This window comes from Symphalangus syndactylus, chromosome 8 (genome assembly GCF_028878055.3).
Source record: "Symphalangus syndactylus isolate Jambi chromosome 8, NHGRI_mSymSyn1-v2.1_pri, whole genome shotgun sequence".
Classification (NCBI taxonomy): domain Eukaryota; kingdom Metazoa; phylum Chordata; class Mammalia; order Primates; family Hylobatidae; genus Symphalangus; species Symphalangus syndactylus.
In genome coordinates, this window is record NC_072430.2 from 64,672,507 (window position 1) to 64,698,026 (window position 25,520).

Consider the following 25,520-nt stretch of genomic DNA (forward strand, 5'->3'; position numbering starts at 1 on the left):
CCTGGGAGGCGCAGATTGCAGTGAACCGAGATCACGCCACTGCACTCCAGCCTGGGCGACACAGCGAGACTCTGCCTCAAAAAAAAAAAAAAATTAATCCCAGCACTTTGGGAGGCTGAGGCGGGAGAATCGCTCTTGAGGGGTTTGAGACCAGCCTGGCAACATAGTGAAACCTGGTTTCTACTAAAAATAAAATTAGTTGGGCGTGGTGGTGCACACCTGTAGTTCATGCTACTCAGGAGGCTTAGGTGGGAGGATCGCTTGAGTCCAGGAGTTCGAGGCTGCAGTGAGCCGCGATCACATCATTGCAGGCCAGCCTGGGTGACCCAGGGAGACCCTGTCTGGAAAAAAAAAAAAGCGGATAGACTAGTCCCAACTCTGAATGTTAAAAGACCAGGACTCGGCATCAGAGGACTTCCAATCCTTGCTCACTTTACCTCACTTCTCTGGGCCTGTTTCTTCCTATGATATGAGCGGGTGGCTTCCACCCTCGCTGTCTAATACAGTGGGCACTAGCCAGCCACATTTGACTATGAAATGGGTCTAGTTCGCATCAAATACACACTGGATTTCAAAGACCAAAAAGTCAAATATCTTATGAATAAATTGAATATTGGTTATATTTTGAAATAATATTTTACACATTCGGGGTTAAATAAAAATATTTTAAAAATAAAATGTACCTGTTATTTATTTTTACTCTTTTGCTGCGGCCACTAAAAATATAAATGACATATGCCGCCCTGGCCTAGATGCTCTCTAATACCCCTTTCAGCTTTAAGACTCCGCCGGGAACACGGTGGACACGTAATTGGTACGATTTGATTGTCTCGCATTGAGATACGGAAGGACTGGTGGGGAGTGAGCGGGATGGGGCGGGGCAGGTCGGGCTCCCCCCACCACAGGAAAACACAGGCCCATCCGGCTTTCGCTCTCGCTCTGGGAACCGGAAGGACCCCCGACTCCCGCGCAGGGTCTGGGGTTGTGCGCGTCGGGTTGCGTCTCCAGGCCTGGGGCGGGCGCGGGCGCGGGCGCGGCGGGCCGGGCGGGGCCGAGCCGGGAAGCTGGTCGGTGCGTCAACCTCACGCGCCGGGAAGGAACTGGTCCGAGGCCCCGGGCTGCCGGCGCGGGCGCCGCGGCACGTCCACAGGCTGGGTCGCGAGGTGGCGATCGCTGAGAGGCGGGAGGGCCGAGGCGGGCCTGGGAGGCGGCCCGGAGGTGGGGCGCCGCTGGGGCCGGCCCGCACGGGCTTCATCTGAGGGCGCACGGCCCGCGACCGAGCGCGTGCGGACTGGACTCCTAGGCGTGGGGCGACTAGCTGCCGGAGCAGCAATGGCCCGCGGCTGGGGATTCTTGATTGGCCTCCTGGGCGCCGTGTGGCTGCTCAGCTCGGGCCACGGAGAGGAGCAGCCCCCGGAGACAGCGGCACAGAGGTGCTTCTGCCAGGTGAGCGATGTGCGCGTTGGTGCTGAGGGTCCCGGCGCCCTCCGCGGCGTGCTCTGTACCGCACGCCCTGGCGGGTGAGCGGCTGAGGGTGCGTCCTTGCATCTCTTCCCACCAGGAATGAGACTCCGTTGCTGCTGCCCGGTGGCCGGAACTGAGTCTGGCTTGGCGTGGACCGGGCCTCCACGGCAGCCTGGACGTCGCCGCGCCCTCCGGTGCTTCGGACCAGGAGAGGGGTTGGGTGCACGCGGTTGAGTGGGTTTATGCATCTTTGTTGGTCTTATCTGCCCGGGGAGAGTGTGCACAGTGTACAATGTACTGCCAGTATTTGCTATTTTCACAGAACCTGGATCTTTCTCACTTCTCTCTTTACCAGGAACTTGTGTACCCAGTGCCTGTGCTGGGTGCATTTCGCCAGCCTTTCTGGCTAAGACGTTTGTGGGCTGCTCTCAGATCTCGATGTTAGGCGGAAGAATGGCTGCTTGTGGTTTTTCTGTGTGTAAGCCCAACTACCTGATGTCTTTGGGACTGCAGTTGCCCTCTGGTTTCTGGTCCTGTGTGCTCTTTTTCTCGAATGTAATGAGATTCTCTTATCGTGACACCCGTTAAGCTGGTATGAATTGGGAGGATGGTCCTTATTCTTCAGTGCACAAGTTTGATTACAAGCGGATTATGATCATTTCCTTCTGTAAGAGGTGGTTCCTTGAGCAAAAAATTGAGATAAACTTACAGGTTTCAATTATCCTCAGTATCTAGTATTTCAATATGATTACTCTTGTCAAGGCCACTTTTTGGTTAACTCTGTTGATAAAAATTACGTTTTATACAAAACTAAGGGTTAGGCATCCATGTTATTCCTAAGTGGATTTTGCTATTAATTTATTATCAGAAGTACCATTTTATGTGTTTAGGGGCATGATACCATGTCAAAGGAAAGATGCGTTTAAATATTATGAAAGGTTTCTTTTTCACTGCTTTACATTCTTGGATTTTGTTGTTTCGCTGAGTGATTTGGGAGTTGAGGTGAGTGTTATCTAGGAAACTAAGGGAGGTTGAAAGAAAATTGCTACTTTACAACTGAGACATTGAAAAGTCCTTTACCTTCAATGATTACAAACGACACACAAACAAGTACTTAAAAGGAAAAAGGGTCATTTTTCTTCTGATTAGAAATATAACGCAACACCGAGATTAAACATTTAAAAAATAAGATAGAAATAAGTGACTTTAAATTAAAATATTCTTTACGGAAAGAAGATGTCCAATGTAACATTTTCGGCTACATTCTGGAGATTTGGATACTGGAATAAAAGTACATGTTGAACTCTTCAACTTTTGCTTTTTTTTAACCTTAATAACCTTTTTGGAGTTCTGCTTAAAATTGGAGAACTTTAAATTCTTTACATTTATTTTCTTTTTCTTCTAACTAGTGATTAAACTTTTCCTCTTCACAATGCCCTCAGATTCAAATACTTCCCTAACATAAAATTCTGTTAAGCCCCTTTTTCATTTAGAACGAGAGTGGCTATCTGTTTCTTTTCAGACTCAACCTCGAAAAATAGTAAATTGGGCTGGGTGTGGTGGCTCCAGCCTGTAATCCCAGCACTTTGGGAGGCTGAGGTGGGAGGATCTCTTGAGTCCAGGAGTTCAAGACCAGCATGGGCAACATAGTGAAACCCCTGTCTCTACAAAAAAAATTAAAAAAAGAAAAAAGCTGGGTGTGATGATGTGCGCCTGTGGTCTCAGCTACTTGGGACACTGAGGTGGGAGGATGGTGTGAGCCCAGGAGTTCGAGACCAGCCTGGAGACCCGGTCTGTATTAGTCCGCGTTCTCTAGAAGGATAGAACCAATGGAATATATATATATAAAGGGGAGTTTATTAAGTATTAATTCACATGATCACAAGGTCCCGGAATAGGCTGTCTGCAGGCCGAGTAGCAAGGAGAGCCAGCCTGAGTTCCAAAACTGAAGAACTTGGAGTTTGACATTTGAGGGCAGGAAGCATCCAGCATGGGAGAAAGAGATAGGCTGGAAGGCTAGGCCAGTCTCTCACGTTTTTCTGCTTGTTTATATTCTAGCCATGCTAGCAGGTGATTAGATTGTGCCTACCCAGATTAAGGGTGGATCTGCCTTTCCCAGCCCACTGCTTCAGTGATCGAGGCTGCAGTGAGCCATGATTGCACCAGTGCACTCTAGTCTGTGTGACAAAGTGAGAGCCTGCCTCAAAATAATAATAATAATAATAATAAAGTAAATTGAGGATCATATAGTTAAAAAAACAGTTTTAACAGAAATTTAGAAATTTAGAATGGTCTACTTATTTCATGATTTGAGGGAGCCTAAGCAAAACAAAACAAAAAAAAACCAAAAAAAACCTTGTCTACTTAACTAAGAACTATCAATTCCAATTGTGTAAATGAAACAATAGGGCCAGTAATGGAAGGGATGAGGATGGGGGGAGAACGGAGGAGAGGTGGCACTGATGAATAGACATGCAGAGAAAAATAGAGGCAAGCGTATAGACAGACATACAGAGAGAAACAGCATGACAGGAAAAAGAAAAGGGGAGATAAATGGTGCAAATCATTCATTCAACAAATGTAACCACTCTGCACATTGACCAGAGTGTTTGGGACAGAAATAACTACGGCATTATCCCTGCCCTGAAGAGCATAGTTTAGTGAATAAACTGGGGATTCGTGGGAGGCACAGATCCTAAGCAGTTAAAAAACAAGTTAGGAAATATTGCTACAAACTAAGTTAAAAACTAAATTTTCACCTTATGTTTGGAAATATAAGTTAAAATCTTCTCTGGTTCTGTTTACAATATCCAGTGAGCTGCACAGTCCCGTTGATTGTTTTGTTAATAGTTTTATCTTTTCTTCCTGTTGCCTGTCCCTCTTGCCACATCTGCCTTGGGTTACCACATCCCCATCCACCATCACACTGTTGCATGGTGCCTGGCTTATAGTAGGGTTCAGTTCACAGAATGTCAGCTCTGATTTGAGCTAGAGCAGTGACCTTAGAAAATCATTGAATTAAAATGTGTAGAGCTCTACAAGTAATCAGTTTAAATTCTTCAAGCATATGTTGAAACCTACTGTGAACAATTTTTGGGAGATCAAAAAATGAATTAAAAAAAAGGTGTGACACTTCCAAGAAGTCAGCCTGCTAAATAATTGGTGCTCAACAGGTCCTAGGGAAATTATAAGATGCAAGCACTATGCCAGCAGGAGTATATTTTAAAAATTATTCTGCTTAGGAAGCAATTTGCATGTTTTCTGGAACTGATCTTTCAGATTGGTTGATAGCTCCAACTGAGTCTTTGAATTTGGTCATTTGCTACATATGCCTGTTAGTTGATATCAAATCCTGCTAAAATTATTTTCACTGTATGTTGTAAGTTCCTTTGATAATAGGGCTTAAGTGTTAGTTGCTCAAAATGAGTGATTAATTGCCTTAGACTTGTAAATCTGTATATGTAACCTCATGTAAGAATTGTATATACAACCTAGGCCAGGCATGGTGGCTCACGATGTTTGTAAACTCTTACTTGCTTATGATGTTTTATCAATCTTAATATGGCTAGTGCTAGTAACACTCAGGATAGCTTATTTGAGCACGGTAAATCTCTGTCAGGGTAATGAAAGAGGAGAGTAGCTCAGAGTCCAAAATAAATACTCCAAAAATGGATCTTTTTTAGCTTGGAGCACATTTAGTAGATTTAACCTGTCAAGTGTCTTGTTAGGTCAATTGAAACAATGGTTTTAGTTGTTAACCTGGTGGCTGGGCCATGAGAGAGATGCTTGCTAATATGTTGAGTGGTGGATGGAAATAAGCCCAGGATTAAAAACTTAGTCAGAGGGATCTTTGAAACAGGTTACACTGGAGAGGTGTCCACTGACTCTATGTGTGTGCTGCATTCCAGGCTTTTCTGAATAAACTGTGTGGAAGAAATATTTTCCTGATGGTTGCCAGTCATTTGACAACAATTTAAAGTTTTGGCAAGACTAAGTCTTTAAAGCCAAAATGACCCGTAGCGTTCTAGGTCCTTAGAATGGTGCCTACTACCTGGTGTGGAATCTTTGGTATTTCCCTGCTTCCATTGACAGACTTGTCCCGGTGTACTTCTGTCAACAGATGAGTACTTTTCATGTTATTTTTTTATGGTCATAAAACACAGTAAAATTAAATACACCTGAAGTTCTTTGCCAAATAAAGCACACTTTGAGCACATCGATTTATTTATGTATTTCTCTCCACCTTTATTGAGGTATAATTGACACATAAAAATTGCATATATTGGCTGGGTGTGGTGGCTCACGCCTGTAATTCCAGCACTTTGGGAGGCTGAGGTGCGTGGATCACCTGAGGTTGGGGGTTCGAGACCAGCCTGACCAACATGAAGAAACCCCATCTCTACTAAAAATGCAAAATTAGCCGGGCGTGGTGGCACATGCCTGTAATCCCAGCTACTCAGGACTTGAGGCAGGAGAATTGCTTGAATCCGGGAGGCAGAGGTTGTGGTGAGGTGAGATCGCACCATCACACTCCAGCCTGGACGACAAGAGCAAAACTGCATGTCAAAAGAAAAAAAATTTGCATATGTTTAAGGTGTACCACATAATGTTTTGATATATAAAAGATCCTTATCCTTTTTTTTTTTTTTTTTTTGAGACAGAGTCTCGCTTTGTCACCCAGGCTGGAGTGCAGTGGTGTGATCTTGGCTCATTGCAACCTCTGCCTCCTGGGTTCAAGTGATTCTCCTGCCTCAGCCTCCCAAGTAGCTGGGACTACAGGCACCCACCACCTTGCCCTGTTGGCCAGGCTGATTTTGAACTCCTGACCTCAGGTGATCTACTCTCCTCGGCCTCCCAAAGTGCTGGGATTATAGACATGAGCCACCGTGCCCGGCCCTTGCCCATTTTTTAATTGGGTTATTTGTTTTTTTGTTGTTGAGTTGTATGAGTTCCTTTTATATTTTGGACAATAACATCTTGTCAGACAGATGGTCTGCAAATATTTTCTCCCATTCTGTAGGTTGCCTTTTCATTTTGTTGCTTGTTTCTTTGTTACATAGAAACATTTTAGTTGCATGTAGTCCCACTTACTTATTTTTGCTTTTGTTGCTGGTCTTTTTGGTGTCACATAAAAAATCATTGCCAAGACTAATGTCATGGAGCTTTTCTCCTATGTTTTTTTTCTAGGAGTCTTGGTGTTTCAGGTGTAACATTTAAGTCTTTAATCAGCTTTGAGTTGATTTTTGTGTGTGTTGTAAGATGAAGATCCGATTTCATTTTTTTGCATATGGATATCCAGTTTTCCCACCACCATTTATTGACGAGACTGTCCTTTCCCATTGTATGGTCTTGGCCAAAGATTAGTTGGCCAGATATGTGCGGGTTTATTTCTGGGCTTTCTATTGTTTTCCACTGGTCTATGTTTGTGTTTCTATGCTGATACAACACTGTTGTGATGACTGTAGCTTTGTAATGTAATTTGAAATTACGAAGTGTGCTGCTTCCAGGTTTGTTCTTGCAAAATTGCTGTAGCTACTTGGGGTCTTTTGCTGTTCCATCCAGATTTTACAATTTTTTTTTCTATTTTTGTGAAAAATGCCATTGGAGTTTTGATAGAAATTGCATTGAATATATAGAACACTTTGGGTGGTATGGGCATTTTAACAATATTAATTCTCTCAATTTATGAACATGGGATATCTTTCCATTTATTTGTGTAATCTTCAGTTTTTTAAATCACTGCTTTATAGTTTTCAGCATACTGATCGTTCCTCTCCTTGTTAAATTTATTCCTAAGTAGTTTATTCTTTTTCATTCTATTCTAAATAGAATTGTTTTCTTAATTTTTTTTTGGATAGTTCACTGTTAGTGTATAGAAACACAATTGATTTTTGTATGTTGATTTTGTATCTTGCAATTTTACTGAATTTATTGGTTCTAATGGTTTTCTGGTGGAGTCTTTAGGATTTTCTATATATAAGATCGTGTCATCTGCAAAAAGAGACCATTTTACTTATTTTTTATTTGGATACCTTTTATTTCTTTCATTTTCCTAATTCACACTTTGAGCATGTTTAAAAGGTATTTCATAAAAAATGTATATGAGGGCCGGGCGCAGTGGCTCATGCCTGTAATCCCAGCACTTTCGGAGGCTGAGGCGGGTAGATCACCTGAGGTCAGGAGTTTGAGACCAGCCTGACCAACATGGTGAAACCCTGTGTCTGCTAAAATACAAAATTAGCCGGGCGTGGTGGCGGGCACCTGTAATCCCAGCTACTTGGGAGGCTGAGGCAGGACAGTCTCTTGCACCTGGGAGGTAGAGGTTGCAGTGAGCTGAGATTGCACCATTGCACTCCAGCCTGGGCAATAAGATTAAAACTCCGTCTCAAAAAAAAAAAAGTATATGAGGAATATATTCTTATAGTGCTTTGAGTGAAAAAATAAAATGGTAATGTATAATAAGACTAGAATATATTGGTATACAAGAAAACGTTAGAAAGTGTTGTTTTGTCTTTCATTGCAAATTAAAGTATACCTCTAACACGAGAGTAGTGAACAAGCGGTACGTGGTAATTTTCCTTTATCCTGCCTTTTGCATTTGGTCAAATCAAACAAAGTCAATAGAGAAAGTAATTGAGGCTCCCTCCACAGCTAACTGTTGGTTATCTAGTTCTTTGTTCCATTGGGGCTACAGATGTCAAATTTTTGGGAAATTTTAGCTGCAAATTTGGCTGTATTTTTCTTATTCATTATGAAAATGCCATGTGCTGCTTTGGGAAGTAATACATGCTTCCCTTTCACTGGAAGCATTTAAGCAGAAGTTGGGTAATAATAATGATTAACATGTACTGACAATTTACTTTGTACTATTTATCTTGGTATCAACTCTTTGAGATGAAAACTATTACTATTTTCTATTAAGATGAGAAACCAAGGCCTGGAGAGGTTAAATAACTGGGATAAAGTGAAAAACTAATGACTGGCAGAGATGGGATTCAAACCTAAGGAGGTCTGATGTTAGAACATACACGCTAACTATTGTTACACACTACCTGTTCCTTGAGGGATGTGAATGGAGGGATTTGCTGTTTTGCTTGGGAGATTGTAATAGAAAGCCTTCCAAGGCTTTCTAACTCTTAAAAGACTAGGACTTTTTTTTTTTTTTTTTTTTTTTTTTTTTTTGAGGCAAGGTCTTGCTCTGTCATTCAGTCTGGAGTACACTGGCATGATTATGGCTCACTGCAGCCTCAACCTTCCTGGCTCAAGCGATTCTCCCACTTTAGCCTCCTAAGTGGCTGGGACTACAGATGTGCACCCAATGCCTGGCTAGTTATTTTATTTTTTTGTAGAGATAGGACCTCACTGTGTTGTCCAGGCTGGTCTCAAATTCCTGGGCTCAAGCAACCCTCCTGCCTTCAGCTCTCAAAGTGCTGGAATTACAGGTGTGAGCCACCATGCTTGACCAAAAGGCTAGAATTTTGAAGTGGTCCGTGTTACTTGTCAGGCCTACCTTGGTCCTCCTATTTACCATTCCTCAACTGGGGCCTTCTTATCGCTGCTTATTAGATTGGCCCTCTACCAAAAGCTATCATTACTTGAAGCGTAGAGCAGTGAGCCTCAAACGTTAGGATACTAACCTTTAAAACACATTAGCATTTAAAAAAATTTAGATTCCTATGGTAAGTCAGAGTTCTGTTTTACTTTGGGATAGAGCATAGTAGTTATTTTCCCCCTTACCTGCATTGTTCCATGTAGTAGTTATTTAGGCAGCCTTAGCACATCCTGAAACAACATCTAGTCCTCCCTGTTCCAGGTTGGCATCTGTCTTTGGTCTTAGTTGAGGTAATAGGATTTTGCTTTGTTTCCAGGATCCTGTTCTGTGTCTATTAACTGTATTTTACCTTAGCCCTTTCCTGAAGCTCTGTTCTTTTTTGTTTTTTGAGACAGGGTCTCACTCCCATTGCTCAGGCTGGAGTGCAGTGGTGCAATCTCAGCTCACCACAGCTTCAACTTCCCAGGCTCAAGCCATCCTCCCACCTCAGCCTCCTAAGCAGCTGGGACTGCAGGTGTATGCCACCATGCCTGGCTAATTTTTTTTTTTGTAGTTTTAGTTGAGACAGGGTTTTACCGTGTTGCCCAGTCTGATCTGGGACTCCCGGGCTCAAGAGACTTACCAACCTTGGCCTCCCAAAGTGCTGATTACAGGCGTGAGCCACTGCCTAGCTGAGATTCTATTCTAGTAACATGCTTTGTTCTCTGGTTTCTAGAACTGGTCCTGCCTCCATCTTTGCCAGACTCTCTCCCAGGGATCAGGTTGGCAGGCTTATCTGAGCTGTCAGATGGCATGGATTTCCGAGAATCTTCCTGTTTTTCCTTTACTGAGCTGTCTTCCCTTTACTCAGCTGTCTTCATCCATTGAAATTCCTGCCACCCTTATTATACTCCCTTAGCAGCCCTGCTACCTGTGGTTGTAGTTAAGAATATCTCCTACTCCATATTTCAGGAAAGGGCAGAACATTTTTTTTTTTTTTTTTTTTTTTTTTTGAGATGAAGTCTCGCTCTGTCGCCCAGGCTGGAGTGCAGTGGCGCGATCTCGGTTCACTGCAAGCTCCGCCTCCCGAGTTCACGCCATTCTCCTGTCTCAGTCTCCCGAGTAGCTGGGACTACAGGCGCCCGCCACCACGCCTGGCTAATTTTTTGTATTTTTAGTAGAGACGGGGTTTCACCATGTTGGCCAGGATGGTCTCGATCTCTTGACCTTGTGATCCGCCCGCCTTGGCCACCCAAAGTGCTGGGATTACAGGCGTGAGCCACTGTGCCCAGCCAAGAACATTTTAAAATCTACCATTTATCCTGCCTTCTTTCCCTTTGAGGTCTCTTGGCTATATGCCACCTCTGCTCTGGAGAATTTTTGCATTTCTTTCTGGTTTGGGGCTTCTTAGAGCTTCCTTTGTAATTAGGATAGAGATAGGAAGAATGATAGACACAAAAGGTGTTTACCTTTGCTGCTTGCTTTACTTGCTATGTGTGTTTCTGCCTCCTGTGCTTGTGTACTCTGGGGCACTGAGCACACCATAGGTGACATGGTGCTAGATATATTTAATGAGACAGTATGGTGCTGGTCTCCAGTGATGAGTGACAATGGACAACATTCATTCATTCACCCATCTCTTCCACAAATAATAATAATAATAATTTATTTGTAACAGGATCTCACTTTGTTGCTGAGGCTGGAGTGCAGTGCAGTGGTGCGATCTTGGTTCCCTGCAACCTCTGTGTTTTGGGTTTAAGCGATTCTCCTGCCTCAGGTGCCCAAGTAGCTGGGATGACAGGCATGGGCCACCATGCCCGGCTAATTTTTATGTTTCTGGTAGAGATGGGGCTTCACCATGTTGGTCAGGCTGGTCTTCAACTCCTGACCTCAAGTGATCCTCCCACCTCGGCCTCCCAGGGTGCTAAGATTATAGGCCACAAATAATTATTGAGCATCTACTGTGTGCTTTCTGGAAGTATATGATTTTTCACTCAAGGATTTTATATTCTAGTGGGTAGGAGTAAAATAGATAAATTCACTGCTGTGAGGTACAGTAATACTTAGATAATAGTGTGTGGAGTGACTTGGGAGCAGCTGGGAGAGGCATTTAACCCAGCGGGTGGTAAGGAGTACTGGAAGGACAGCTTCCTGAAAAAGGTGCTACTGAGCTGAGGCTTGAAGATATATTTTAACCTTAAAAATGAATTCCTCAGGGGGAAGAATGGATGCCTTGAAACTTGCTCTCAAGTTTTTCCTGTGTTTCTTTTTGTAACTTAATGTCTCTACTTTGCATATGTCCCTTTGGCCTTTGCAGTCTCTATGTCTGTCATTCTTTGCATAATAATTCATATCAAAGGGGAGAAACAGCTATTTTTTTGTCCCTAGAATTTCTGCTCTTAAGGTTCAAAAGAAAGTTTGAAAAATCATATCATTTAGGTTAGAAGTACTTTGTGTTGTTGGTATCCAAAATTAGGACTCTGAGATTCTTGTGTATTCAGAGAATTTTTAGTAGGAAACAAGGACAAATTTGCATATGAAATGAAAATAGTTATTACATGACAAAATATGTAAATCTGATTTCTAGAAACTGAATTAGTCCAAAACAAGTAAGAGAAGGAAAAGCAGTAAAAAGTTCTTCTTGAATATTGCTGTTGTCATCCAAAGTATTCTTATTGCTTTTAGGTGAAAAATTTCCATTACTGTTTTGTGATATTCTCAAAAGAAAGTTTAGGATTTTACAGTATTCTAAAATACTGAATCTTAATTCAGTATTTCAGTAGAGTATTATTGATTTGCTTCCTTATCAGTAGATTTTTAAATTATTTATTTCTAGGCTATAGATCTTCCTAAAATATAATCCAAAGTAGTTTAAAATGCAGATATCTAGACTGAAGTATAAAGATCTCTTTTCTGGAGCATGCTATATTTAACATTTTTTTTCTAGGTTTGTTTTTGTTTTTGGAATCATGATATATTTGTTTCTTAAAGCAATCTTTAATTCTATTAGATGTTTTTCTAGCTCAAATAAACATCTAAGAATTTTAGTTTAATTTGGCAAGTAACACTGGTGAAAGAAAGGAAAAGAAAGAATTCTAGTTTCATAATTGATAATATTTATTATCATTACCATTGTATCCTAGGATATGTGCATTTAGTAGCTTGTTTTAGTACATACCATTAAGACATCAGCTTTAAACATTTGAAGAGCAGGACTGACTTTGAGGTCAGTTTGCTGTTTCATTGTTACTAATGATAAGTGGTTTCTAAGCGCCATTCCAAACTTTTAAGAAATTGTTACAGCCCAATATTTGAGGATTGTTAGATCCTTACTGAAAGCTAAGGATGGGAATGCAGCTGTGCCTCAGGAACGACAGTGGAAGTGGGAGCTGGAAACCCCTCAGATATCCAAGTAGCATATACTCTCTATCTCCTACCTCTGCCTCTTTGTGTATCTTTTTTTTTCCCCCAAGAATTCCGAGGACAATCAAGCTTTGTATATCTTTTAAAACTTTTCCTCTCTCTGCCAACTGGCTCATGTGCTCCTCAGTTCACATGATGGAGTATTTGTTTACTGGTCTAGCCACAGGGAGACATCTTATCCTGTTATTCTCAATTCTAGGATCCTGGAGAGGGGATCATGACCTGGTTTGAGTTAGATGCCTACCCTTGGTCAGGTCAACTATGGCCTGGAGGGCAGAGTTACAAAATAAATCGTTGCCAGGGGACCAACTCTGTGTGTGTGTGTGTGTGTGTGTGTGTGTGTCATGAGCTCTGCACACCTTACAGAAGTATCCACTCCATTCCTCGGTATATAGCAAGAGCAGCAGTATTACTAGATTATTGTCATACCCCATCTCAAGAAACTATGTGGGAGGAGGGAGGATAAGGATTGGTTGAGTAGGGGGCTGTTTCCTAACAACCATGTGAGGAAAAAGAACCCTGTTGCATTTAGGACATTTCAATTTAATATTTCATTTTCTTTGTAACAGGTTAGTGGTTACTTGGATGATTGTACCTGTGATGTTGAAACCATCGATAGATTTAACAACTACAGGCTTTTCCCAAGACTACAAAAACTTCTTGAAAGTGACTACTTTAGGTATTACAAGGTATTTTTAATTTTAATTTTTTATATACGAATACTTTAAATGGATAATTAGATTTTCTTAAGAATTACTGAGCTTCGGCCGGGCGCGGTGGCTCACGCTTGTAATCCCAGCACTTTGGGAGGCCGAGGCGGGCGGATCACGAGGTCAGGAGATCGAGACCACGGTGAAACCCCGTCTCTACTAAAAATACAAAAAAATTAGCCGGGCGTGGTGGCGGGCGCCTGTAGTCCCAGCTACTTGGAGAGGCTGAGGCAGGAGAATGGCGTGAACCCGGGAGGCGGAGCTTGCAGTGAGCCGAGATTGCGCCACTGCACTCCAGCCTGGGCGACAGAGCGAGACTCCGTCTCAAAAAAAAAAAAGAATTACTGAGCTTCAAAATTGTAGTTGTTATTTAAAATTGATAAAGGCTTTATTAAGAAAATTCACTTCATAAGAGTGAACCATGTGATTCTGAAACCGTCCATTGGATAATTTTAATAACTGAATTTTACACTCTAGAGTTAGAACCTAGTTGGTTAAATTGAAGTTAGGACAGAAATTATTATATATTGTTATCAAAATGGTGAGATCATAATTTTCTAAAACATCAGATTGGCTTCAATTAATTAAAATAATTAAATATTTTTTTGTAGAATCATGACTTTATCCTGACCTATATTATTTTAACAAATCACTTGTGCTGTTTTATCTTGAGATATCTACTAGAAGAGTTTAGAAAACCTGATCAATGGAGTATTTATTTGTAGTCAGAGTTTACAGTTGTCTATCCTCTACCTGTTAACTCTTTCTTGTTTGAAAAGAATGTGAGTTGAGCTACTTCGGCTCCTAGTTGCCATCTGTTCAGGGTCTATTTAGTGGCAGCTGTGCCTTTTTTTTTTGAGACAGAGTCTTGCTTTGTCACCCAGGCTGGAGTGCAGTGGCGTGATCTCTGCTCACTACCAACTTCCGCCTCCTGGGTTCAGGCAATTCTCCTGCCTCAGCCTCCTGAGTAACTGGGATTACAGGCATCTGCCACCACACCTGGCTAATTTTTGTATTTTTAGTGGAGATGGGGTTTTGCCTTGCTGGCCAGGCTGGTCTTGAACTCCTGACCTCAGGTAATCCACCTGCCTTGGCCTCCCAAAGTACTGGGATTACAGGCGTCAGCCACCATGCCCAGCCCAATCTGTGTCTTTTTTTTCTTTTCTTTTTTTTTTTTTGAGACAAAGTCTTGCTCTTGTCATCTAGGCTGGAGTGTGGTGGTGTGACCTTGGCTCACTGTGCCCTTCGACTTCTGGGTTCAAGTGATTCTCCTGCCTCAGCCTCCCGAGTAGCTGGGATTACAGGCACCTGCCACCATGCCTGGCTGATTTTTGTAATTTTAGTAGAGACGGGGTTTCACCACGTTGGCCAGGCTGGTCTCAAACTCCCGACCTCAGGTCATCCGCCCGCCTCGGCCTCCCAAAGTGCTGGGATTACAGGCATGAGCCACTGTGCCCAGCCTGATCTGTGTCTTTCTAACCAAGTCTACCAATTTACTTATACCAGCCTCAATTTTTGCAGTTGTTATAAACTGGCAACAGATAGGTGGAGGAAATAATATATTTGCAACTGATAACATGACCAAGTTATAGCACCATAATTTGTAACTGTCAGTTATAATTTTGGGATTCTGATTTTTATAATTTTTTTTCTATTATTTTACAGGTAAACCTGAAGAGGCCGTGTCCTTTCTGGAATGACATCAGCCAGTGTGGAAGAAGGGACTGTGCTGTCAAACCATGTCAATCTGTAAGAACCATGTATACATTTAAAAACTGTTACATGTTTTTTCATTCATTACAACTTTTTGTTTTGTTTTATTTAAGAATTTTTTTTTTTTTTTTTTAGACGGAGTCTGGCTCTGTCACCCAGGCTGGAGTGCAGTGGCGCGATCTCGGCTCACTGCAAGCTCCGCCTCCCGGGTTCATGCCATTCTCCTGCCTCAGCCACTCCGAGTAGCTGGGACTACAGGCGCCCGCCACCACGCCTGGCTAATTTTTTTTTTGTATTTTTAGTAGAGACGGGGTTTCACCGTGGTCTTGATATCCTGACCTCGTGATCCACCCGCCTCGGCCTCCCAAAGTGCTGGGATTACAAGCGTGAGCCACCGCGCCCGGCCTTTTAAGAATTTTTTTTTGAAAAAATAGAGATGAGGTTTCACTATGTTGCCCAGGTTGGTCTTGAATTTCTGGGCTCAAATAATCCATCTGCCTTAGCCTCCCAGAGTGCTGAGATTACAGGTGTGAGTCACTGCGCCCGGCCCATTACAACTTTTTAAAGGGGGCCAATATAACTAAAATAATCGTGCAGTCCTTAGTTTAAATATAACATTCAATATTTTTATGTTAAAAACCCAAACTTATAAAACCTATTTTGAATTACACTGCCTTCATAATAATATAATTAACATTTTGTGGTTAATATAATCCTTTGACTTATTAGGGAGATTGATAATAGTTCTTTTTGCTTGATATTTGTTTTTCCTCTTACATCTTTTCTGAACCAAGTATATATATAGCATAATAAAATGAAATTAATCGAAGTATAAACAAAATCCCCCCCCGCCCCTTTTTTCGGGTGTATTTTTGCCTTGGATTTCCTGGGGTGTGAGTGGACAAAACACCTGGTTTTACTTAGAAATTTTTGGAGCATTAAAATTTGAAGTATCCTACTGTGAAAATAGAGTTTTAAAAATATTTTTGAATGACAATTTATTCCCTTTTTAAGTACATCTTTTTATTTTACTTTTAAAATAAAGTTGACTTTTTTTTTTTTTGATACGATGTCTCACCCTGTTGCCCAGGCTGGAGTGCAGTGGCACGATCTTAGGTCACTGCAACCTCTGCCTCCTGGGTTCAAGCGATTCTCCTGCCCCAGCCTCCCAAGTAGCTGGGATTACAGGTGTGTGCTACCACGCCCAGCTAATTTTGTATTTTTAGTAGAGATGGGGTTTCTCCATGTTGGTCCATGTTGGTCAGGCTGGTCTCGAACCAGTAACCTCAGGTGATCTGCCCGCCTCAGCCTCCCAAAGTGCTGGGATTACAGGTGTGAGCCACCATGCCCAGCTTCGATTCCTTTTTTTTTTTTTTTTTTTTTTGAGACGGAGTCTTGCTCTGTCTCCCAGGCGGGAGTGCAATGGCACGATCTCGGCTCACTGCAAGCTCTGCCTCCCGGGTTCATGCCATTCTCCTGCCTCAGCCTCCCGAGTAGCTGGGACTACAGGCGTCCGCCAACACGTCTGGCTAATTTTTTGTATTTTTAGTAGAGATGGGGTTTCACTGTGTTAGCCAGGATGGTCTCGATCTCCTGACCTCGTGATCCGCCCGCCTCGGCCTCCCAAAGTGCTGGGATTACAGGCTTGAGCCACCGCGCCCGGCCGATTCCTTTTTAATGCTGAATAACATTCCACTGTATGCCTCTACTATGTTTTGTTTATATAGTCACCTGTTGATGGACTTTTGGGTTATTTCTACCTTTTTGCTATTGTGAATAATGCTGCTATGCACAAATATTTATTTGAGTCCCAACTTTAGTTTTTTGGGGTATATACTTAGAAGTAGAATTGCCGGATCATGTGTTAGTTCCGTTTGTTTTTTTCTGAGGATCTGCCATACTGTCTTCAACAGTGGCTGTACCGTTTTATGTTCCTACCAGCAATGTACAAGAGTTCCAGTTTCTTCACATTCTTGACAATACTTTTACCTTCTATTCTTTTGGATAATAGTTATCCTAATAGGTGTGAAGTGGTATTGTGGTTTTGGGTGGTTTAATTTTTTATATGTAAATACTGTTACACAGACTTATCTAGCATGTGGAATTAAGGCCAGTGTCAAATACTATTTATGGGCATTTTACCATGAGAATGAGAAGCATATTTTTTGTTACATTAATCCTCATATAGATACAGCTTATTGAAAATTAAAGGATTAATTTATGAAACACCTTGTTACTATTAAAGCATGAGCATATCATTAAAGTGATATTAACAGTAAACATTTTGTATTCTAAGTTTTGCATTTGTAATTTAGTAATAGAAAAAATTAGTTGGGGACATTTACCAATATCCTAATTACATGAATTAGTAAAAATGCTGAAATATGGTAGATGCTTAATAAAGGCGTTTAATTATACTTGTTCATTAAATGAGCTTTTTATTAATATTAGAAAATACAAATATTTTACAGTTATTGCAAAGTCAAATCTCATCTTGAGATATCAATTATTTCTGATTATTATTGATGAAGTGTAGAACTAGGGGATGCCATTTGGAAAAGAAGATTGGAGGGAGCAGAAACCCTGAAAATACTGTAGCATAAAATAATAGCTTATTGATTCCATCAGTTGACAGACTGACGAATGAGATGTATTTCATTGTAAATCCAAGAGAAAACAACCAATTTTAGCATTTGAGAAATGTTAAATATATATTTATTATTTGATTTGAATGTATTGAAGTGCTGTAAAAGAATCAGGTGAAAGTTATCAATTTGCACTGAAAAATTGAGTCAGGATCCAGTAATTTTAAGCTTCTGCAGAGCTGGGAAGAACTGAAAGGCAGAATGCCTTTCATGCCAATACTTTGTTTTTTTTGTTTGTTTGTTTATTTGTGTTTTTTGCTTGTTTTTGAGACAGGGTCTCACTCTGTTGCCCAGGCTGGAGTGCAGTGGCATGATCTCAGCTCACTGCAACCTCTGCCTCCTGGGCCTAAGCAATCCTCTCACCTCTGCCTCCCGAATACCTGGGACTACAGGCGGACTACAGGCACACATCATGCCCAGCTAATTTTTTGTACTTTTGATAGAGACAAGGTTTCACCATGTTGCCCACTGTGGTCTTTAACTCCTGAGCTCAGATGATCCACCCGCCTTGGCATCCCAAAGTGCTGGGATTATGGGCATAAGCCGCTGTACCTGGCAGCAATACTTGTTTTTTTCTTGAACTGATGTTATGATGGAGAAAAGCTTTTTTCTTTAAAAGATCATTGGAAGGCCAGGCATGATGGCTTATGCCTATAATCCCATCACTTTGGGAGGCCAAGGCAGGCAGATCACTTGAGGTTAGGAGTTTGAGGTCAGCTTGGCCAACATGGTGAAACCCTGTCTCTACTAAAAATACAAAAATGAGCTGGACGTAGCAGGGTGCTACTCGGGAGGCTGAGGTACAAGAATTGTTTGAACCCAGGAGGCGCAGGTTGCAGTGAGCCAAGATCTGCCACTGCACTCCAGCCTGGGCAACAGAGTGAGACCCTATCTCAAAAAAAAAAAAAAATCATTGGAAGATATTTATCCATCTAAAAATATTCTTAGTTTATAAATACAGATAATGTTAGCTTAGCAGAGAAATGCCACCATTAGATCAGAGTTAGAATGCTAACTGGCAGTATTGTGGGGAGTGTGGAATAGAAGATGAGGAGATGGGAAAGAGAATGGTAAAGTAGCATAAATGTGTTAGTCCATTTTGCATTGCTATGAGGGAACACCTGAGACTGGGTAATTTATAAAGAAAAGAGGTTTATTTGGCTCACAGCTCTGCAGGGGGAAGAAGCATGGTACCAGCATCTACTTGGCTTCTGGTGAGGCCTAAAGCTTACAGTCATGGCAGAAAGCAAAAAGGGAGCTGTCATATCACATGGCAAGAGAGAGCAAGAGAGCAGGGAGGTGCCAGGTATGGAGTGAACTAATAGATTAGTTCTAGATAGTAGAACTTATTACTTCTAGATAATAGAACCAATAGATTAATTCATTACCTCAGAGATGGCACCAAGCCAATCATGAGGGATCTGTCTCCATGACCCAAACCCCTAGGTTCCAAGAACCTAGAATATCTGGCCATCACAGAAAACAAAAACAATTCTACTAAGGACCCCTGGAGTAATAGCAAAAGGACACAGGTGTTAATATCAAGTCAGCACTCAGTGGATCTCCTAGTGGCCAAATATGGGACAACTTGAACATCAAAAGGGATAATGGCTAAATGATTATTTTTACATTTCCTTGCTGTAATATGCATAATGTATGCTCAGCAATCCATAGAATAATTTGTTCTTGAATTTTTACTTACTTTTAAGCAATCATATAAATACTACCTATTCTGTTAAAAAAATCCAACTTCGATAATTTGTTTTATGAATTTTTCTCATAAGTCAGAGAAATTTAAGATGTGTTTTAAGAAGATAGAATAAATGCCATCTAAAAACATATTTTTTTCTTTTTCAGGATGAAGTTCCTGATGGAATTAAATCTGCGAGCTACAAGGTATGTACGTATACCTATTGATGTGTCCAGTATCTTAATGAAAAACTTGAAAAACCCGTTTCCCTTGTACCTACTATTCCATTTATCTGCTTCCAACGGTGAAACCCCTTGAGAGGTATCTATGTTGAATGGCTCTCTTTCTTTTTGTTTGTTTTTGTTTAACATTTTATTTTTTATGTATTTTATTCTATTTATTTTTTTGAGATGGAGTCTCACTCTGTCGCCTGGGCTGGAGTGCAGTGGCGTGATCTCGGCTCACTGCAACCTCCGCCTCCTGGGTTCAAGCGATTCCTGTCTCATCCTCCAGAGTAGCTGGGACTACAGGCACTCACCACCATGCCTGGCTGATTTTTGTATTTTTAGTAGAGACGGGGTTTCACCATGTTGGCCAGGCTGGTCTCGGACTCCTGACCTCAGGTAATCTGCCCGCTTTGGCCTCCCAAAGTGCTGGGATTATAGGCGTGAGCCACCGCGTCCGGCCTGTTTAACATTTTATTATAGAAAATATCAAAGATAAATAAAAATAGAGGGAAAAATGTATCTGAAAGTCCATATGTTATTCAGATTTCTTTAATTTTTTTTTTTTTAAAGATACAAGGTCTGGCTCTGTCGTCCAGGCTGGAGTGCAGTGGCATGATCATAGCTCACTGTAACCTTGAACTCCTGGGCTAAAGTGATTCTCTCCCCTCAGCTCTCTGAGTAGCTGAGAATGTAGGCACATGCCTCCATGCATAGATAATTTTAAGAAAAAAATTCTGTAGAGGTAGGGTCTTACCATGTTCCCCAGGGTGGAAACTCCTGACCAAGTGATCCTCCTGCCTCAGCCTCCCAAAGTGCTGGGATTACAGGCATGAGCCTCCACACCAGGCCAGATTTCTTTAATTTTTACCTAATATCCTTTATCTGTTCTAGGATCCCACCCAAGGCACCATGTTATATTTAGTAGTCATGTCTTCTTAGGCTTCTCTTAGCCATAACAGTTTCCCAGTCTTTGTTTCTGATAAGGTGTTTTTGAGTAGTACTAGTCAGGTGCATTTTGTAGACTGTCCATCAGTGGGGATTTATCAGATTCAGATTCATTTTTTTGATATATATTATATATATAGGAGTTACTGTGTACTTACTATTGTGTTACATCAACATATAATGTCTGCTTTTCTCTTTTTTCTTGATGTTAAGATTGATCACTAGGTTCATTATACATTCATCTTAAAGCTCCCTAATAGCTTTTCACTGAAAAGTTTTAGCAGCCTTGATGATTCTTACCTGGTTGCATTAGCCAAAGTGATTTTTTTTTAAACATGAGATTATCTGTCTTCTCTGTTTAAAATCCTCCTTCGTGTCCATTTCTCTTGAGAAAAGGCCAAAGCCCATATAAAGCAACAAGAAGTAAATAGAGTGACCATATGCCAGGGTTTGCCTGGAACAGAACTGCTTTATACCTGTTGTGCTGACATCCTTTCTGATTTATCATTTTTTCTGAGTTTCTTGGTTTTAAATAAAATATTATTAACAGTTGCATTAAAATAGGTTGGGATGGAATTGGTAGACAAATACTTTTTTTTTTTTTTTTGTAGGTAGGAGGTTCTACCATGTTGCCCAGGCTGGTCTTGAACTCCTGGGCTCAAGCTGTTCACCCACCTCGGCCTCTCAAAGGGCTGGGATTATAGGCGTGAGCCACGACACTCAGCCAAATACTTTGTATTTCCATCTTCCTCTGTTGTCTTCTCTCTTATTTGATATGTGTGTGTGCTAAATAGAGTTCTGACTTTAATACAAAGATGACCAACAAGAACGTATCCTTCTTCTGATTTTCTAGATGCAAAGAAACTAAATCTTTGTCTGAAGCACAGTATACTAGGTGCTTGCTGATAAAGTAATTACACGCAGACACAAATGGCTAGGGACAGCTGCCTCCTTACAGCCTTGGGAAGTAGGGGGAAAGTGTTGGACACTGCTGCCCCTGTTGGTCTCTTGGACTTAGTAGCCATTTGTGCTGTGGCCTGCATCACACCCGCAATATTCCTAAGCTGCCAGTCTGCCTTTTGACTAGTTAATGGGAAACCTGTGAAATTACATGGGAAATAAATAGAAGCTGAGCAATCCTACATAGAGAGAATAGTCTTTCTATAGTAGTTTTATCCTTTATATATAAATTGATAACTGTGTAGTTATTTTATGGTTTGGTAATGCTTTTTATTTTGCAATGAATCCTTTTGGCTGAAATAACTAAAAAAGGAAAAAGGAAGTGCAAGTTTTATGAAAAGTAAAATATTGAATTTCCATTTCTCCTGATAGTTCATCATGATATGTAACTCGCACAAAAGATCAGCATTCACTGTTCCTAAAGGCCATAAAAATAACACTGGCCATATGAAAATCAAAACACAGAGATCTGATAAAGCCTCAGTGTCTACTTTGCAACCAATTTGTAAAAAATGTCAGCTTTTGAAGGTTGAGCAAGGATGGACATGGTAGTTCATGTTTACAATCCCAGCACTTTGGGAGGCTGAGGCAGGAGGATCACTTGAGCCCAGGAGTTCGAGACCAGCCTGGGCAACATGGTGAAACCCCGTGTCTACAAAAAATACAGTTGTGGTGGCACATGCCTGTTCTCAAAATAGCGAAACCCCATCTCTACAAAAATTAGCCAGCCATGATGATGGGTGCCTATAGTCCCAGCTGCCCAAGTGGCTGAGGTGGGAGGATCCCTTGAGTCTGGGAGGTCGAGGCTACAGAGAGCTGTGATCTCACCGTTGTGCTCTAGCCTGGGAGACAGAGTGAGACCCAGTCTCAAAAAAAAGGGGGTTTAGCAAATTGCAATTATTACTAGTTATTTTAAGAAGACTGTGTCTAAAGATAATTTAACATGTGCAGCTGCAGAGAGTACATTTACATATCATTTTGTGATATGTGACTTTTCATGTAGACTAAATAACTTTTAATTTTTCCCATTATTTTATTCCATTATTTTATTATGAAAATTTAAAAATATAGCAGAGTTAAAGGAATTTTCCCATGAACATTCTTATACCCATAACCTAGATTCCACCACCTTTTTTTTTTTTTTTGAGACGGAGTTTTGCTCTTGTTGTCCACAGTCTAGAGTGCAATGGTGCAATCTTGGCTCACTGCAACCTCTGCCTCCCGGGTTCAAGCAATTCTCCTGCCTCAGTCTCCTGAGTAGTTGGGATTACAGGCATGTGCCACCACGCCCAGCTAATTTTGTATTTTTAGTAGAGATGGGGTTTCACCATGTTGGCTAGGCTGGTCTCAAACTCCTGACCTCAGGTGATCCGCCCGCCTTGGCCTCCCAGAATGCTGGGATTACAGGTGTGAGCCACCGTGCCCAGCCTAGATTCCACCATTTTAATAAACTCACTTTACCACATATCTGTTCATCTGTCCATCCTTGTAGCCCTCCACTAGAACATCTTATTTTTCGGATGCATTTCAAAGTAAATTGCCGGCGTCGGTATACCTCCTCCTAAATAAGTCGTTAGCTAGATGGATCTACATAAGTAGAAGTATATCATTAACTAGAGTCCAATATTTGTTTATATGTACTTTTAATAAAAGTATTACCATACAATGAAATGTGCAAATCTTAAGTGTGCATTTGCTGAATGTTGACAAACGCATATACCTGTGTAACCTAGGTTTCTATTAAGAGATAGAATGTTAGCATTATGCTACAAAGTTTCCTCACACCCATTCCATTCAAAGCACACTCCTTCTTCAGAGGCAACCACTGTTTTGAACATTTTCCATCATAGATTCTAAACTAATTTTGCTCATTTTAAATTCCATGTTTTCTTGTACCCACACAGAGTCAAAGAATGAATTAATAGCTTTTCACTTGGTTCCAGTGGCAGAAGAACTTTGCACATAGTTAAATGATGTCATTATCAACTATTTCAAATAGAAAATAATTTCATTTAACAAATTGCTTGAGGCTGGGCACATAGTGGCTCATGCCTGTGTAATCCCAGTGCTTTTGGAGACCACCATGTGAGGATTGCTTGAGGCCTGGAGTTCAAGACCAGTCTGGGCAACATAGTGAGACCCCATCACTACAAATAAAAAGTAAAAAAAGTTAGCCACGTGTGGTGGTGCCTGCCCATAGTCCTAGCTACTCAGGAGGCTGAGACAGGAGGAGGCTGAGCCCAAATGTCCAGGTTACAGTGACCTATGATTACGTCACTGCACTCCAGCTTGGGAGACAGAGAAAAAAAAATGTTCGATTTATTTCATTTAATCGATGGACTGAAAGTAAAACTTTTGGAAGTTCATTCTGTTGAAGGAAAACATTTATCACTATTGTGAATGCTAGTATAAATTCAGTTAAAGCTCAAAATTGAAGATAAAATGTTTGTGGTAGTACACATATCAATTTTTATAAAAGCAATGTTCTGGGTAAAAACCAGTGTCCTTAATAAATCAAGAGATCTATGAAACAAATGCATTTGTAATAAAAATATACAGATAATTCATAATTGTGTCCACACAAGCTGTGATATTTTACCAGTTAAGATAGAAGCGGTAATAAACTGAGTGTGTGGCATGCACCTGTAGTCCTAGCTACTCAGGAGGCTGAGGTGGGAGGTTGCTTGAGTCCTGGAGGTAGAGATTGCGATGAGCCAAGACTGTGCCACTGCACTTAAGCCTGGCTGACAGAACCAGATCCTGTCTCAAAAAAAAAAAAAAAAGGAGTAATTATTAAAATTAGTATGTGATTTATATACATACTAAGTTATGATTGTGAAATTTTTGAGATGAAGCTGACGCTGAAAAAATTTACTTTGGTATGGTTTTAGTATGATAGTACTTACTTTGCTGTCTATTATTAATCAGATTTTATAAATGTTTTGAGGCTTCGAAGAACTAGTTTGTAAAACAACCCAAGAGCTTCTCAGTAGTATTGATCAGTTTTTAATAAATGAACCCTCTAAGTTTTTATTGCAATTTGTTCTAAATCAGTGAAAAATAAGTATCAATGAATGGAATGCATAAAGAAGAAACAAAGTTTAGCTGTTAAGGTTTAGCAAATTGCAATTATGACAAAGTGGCTGGATGTGGTGGCTCATGCCTGTAATCCCAGCACTTTTGGAGGCTGAGGCAGACAGACTGCTTGAGACCAGGAGTTCAAGACCAGCCTGGGCAACATGGTGAAACCTTGTATCTACAAAAAATTTAAAAAATTAGCCATACATGGTAGTGTGCACCTGTAGTCCTAGCTACTCAGGAGACTGAGAGGGGAAGATTGCTGGAGCCTGGGAGGTTGAGGCTGGAGTGAGCTGTGGTCATGCTGTTGCACTCCAGCCTGGGCAACAGAGCAAGACCCTTTCTCAAAGAAAAAAAAAACATTATGACAAAGCTTGTAAACAAAGGCGTTTAAATTTATACCTACAAAAACTGGAGAGAAATCAAACACATTAAATGAGGAAAGTCCAAATGGTGTTTAATATGATTCAGAAATTGTATTCTGAAATGTTTTAAATGTGTTTGGGAGTATCTCCATTTGTGGCAAGAATATCCTCTTGATAGAACTCTGCTTTGAATTGGATCTGATCTGAGATGTAATGAAATTGAGGATTACAATTTCATCGTATCTAAGTTTGACCAAACTTTTTTTGTTTGTTTCTTTTTTTTTTTTTTTTTTTTTTTTGGTCAGAGACAGGTCTGTCTCTGTTGCCCAGGCTGGAATGCAGCGGTAAGATTATAGTTCACTGTAACCTCGAACTCCTGGGCTCAAGCAATCCTGCCACCTCAGCCTCCTGAGTAGCTAGTATTATAGGCACCTGCCACCATGCCCAGCTGATTAAAATTTTTTTTGTAGAGATGGGGTCTTGCTGTGTTACCCAAGCTGGTCTTTAACTCCTGGCCTCAAGCAAACTTTCCACTTTGGCCTTCCGAAGTGCTGGGATTTCAGGCATGAGCCACTACACCCGGGCTTTAAATTTGTCAAAACATTTAAAATAATCAAAAAATAGAGACAACTTATTTGATGTTTTGCCTTAAAATATTTATTGTAGAAATGTACTTTAGGGGCAAAAGAATATAACTTGTGAAAATATTTGGGCTAAAATATTTCCACATATTTACCTAAAGAGAGAATGTTTTTTCTTTTTTTTTTTG

At 41.0% G+C, this 25,520-nt stretch overlaps 1 protein-coding gene across 13 annotated transcripts in view; it reads left to right on the top strand.

Annotated features, from left to right (window-relative positions):
- Positions 1-204: 204 nt before the first annotated feature.
- Positions 205-25,520, top strand: part of ERO1A (endoplasmic reticulum oxidoreductase 1 alpha) — a 62,532-nt gene continuing 37,216 nt past the window's right edge. For 8 of the 13 annotated variants that reach the window (XM_055289349.2, XM_063645587.1, XM_055289354.2 and 5 more), the window contains exons 1-4: positions 205-1,446; positions 12,988-13,107; positions 14,794-14,877; positions 19,344-19,382. In XM_055289349.2, coding sequence (XP_055145324.2) covers positions 871-1,446; positions 12,988-13,107; positions 14,794-14,877; positions 19,344-19,382 — 819 coding nt within the window. In that variant the 5' untranslated portion in view covers positions 205-870. Of the gene's footprint in view, positions 1,456-12,987; positions 13,108-14,793; positions 14,878-19,343; positions 19,383-25,520 lie in introns of all 13 variants that reach the window. The other 5 variants (XM_055289353.2, XM_055289359.2, XM_055289355.2 and 2 more) reach the window with 4 other exon arrangements.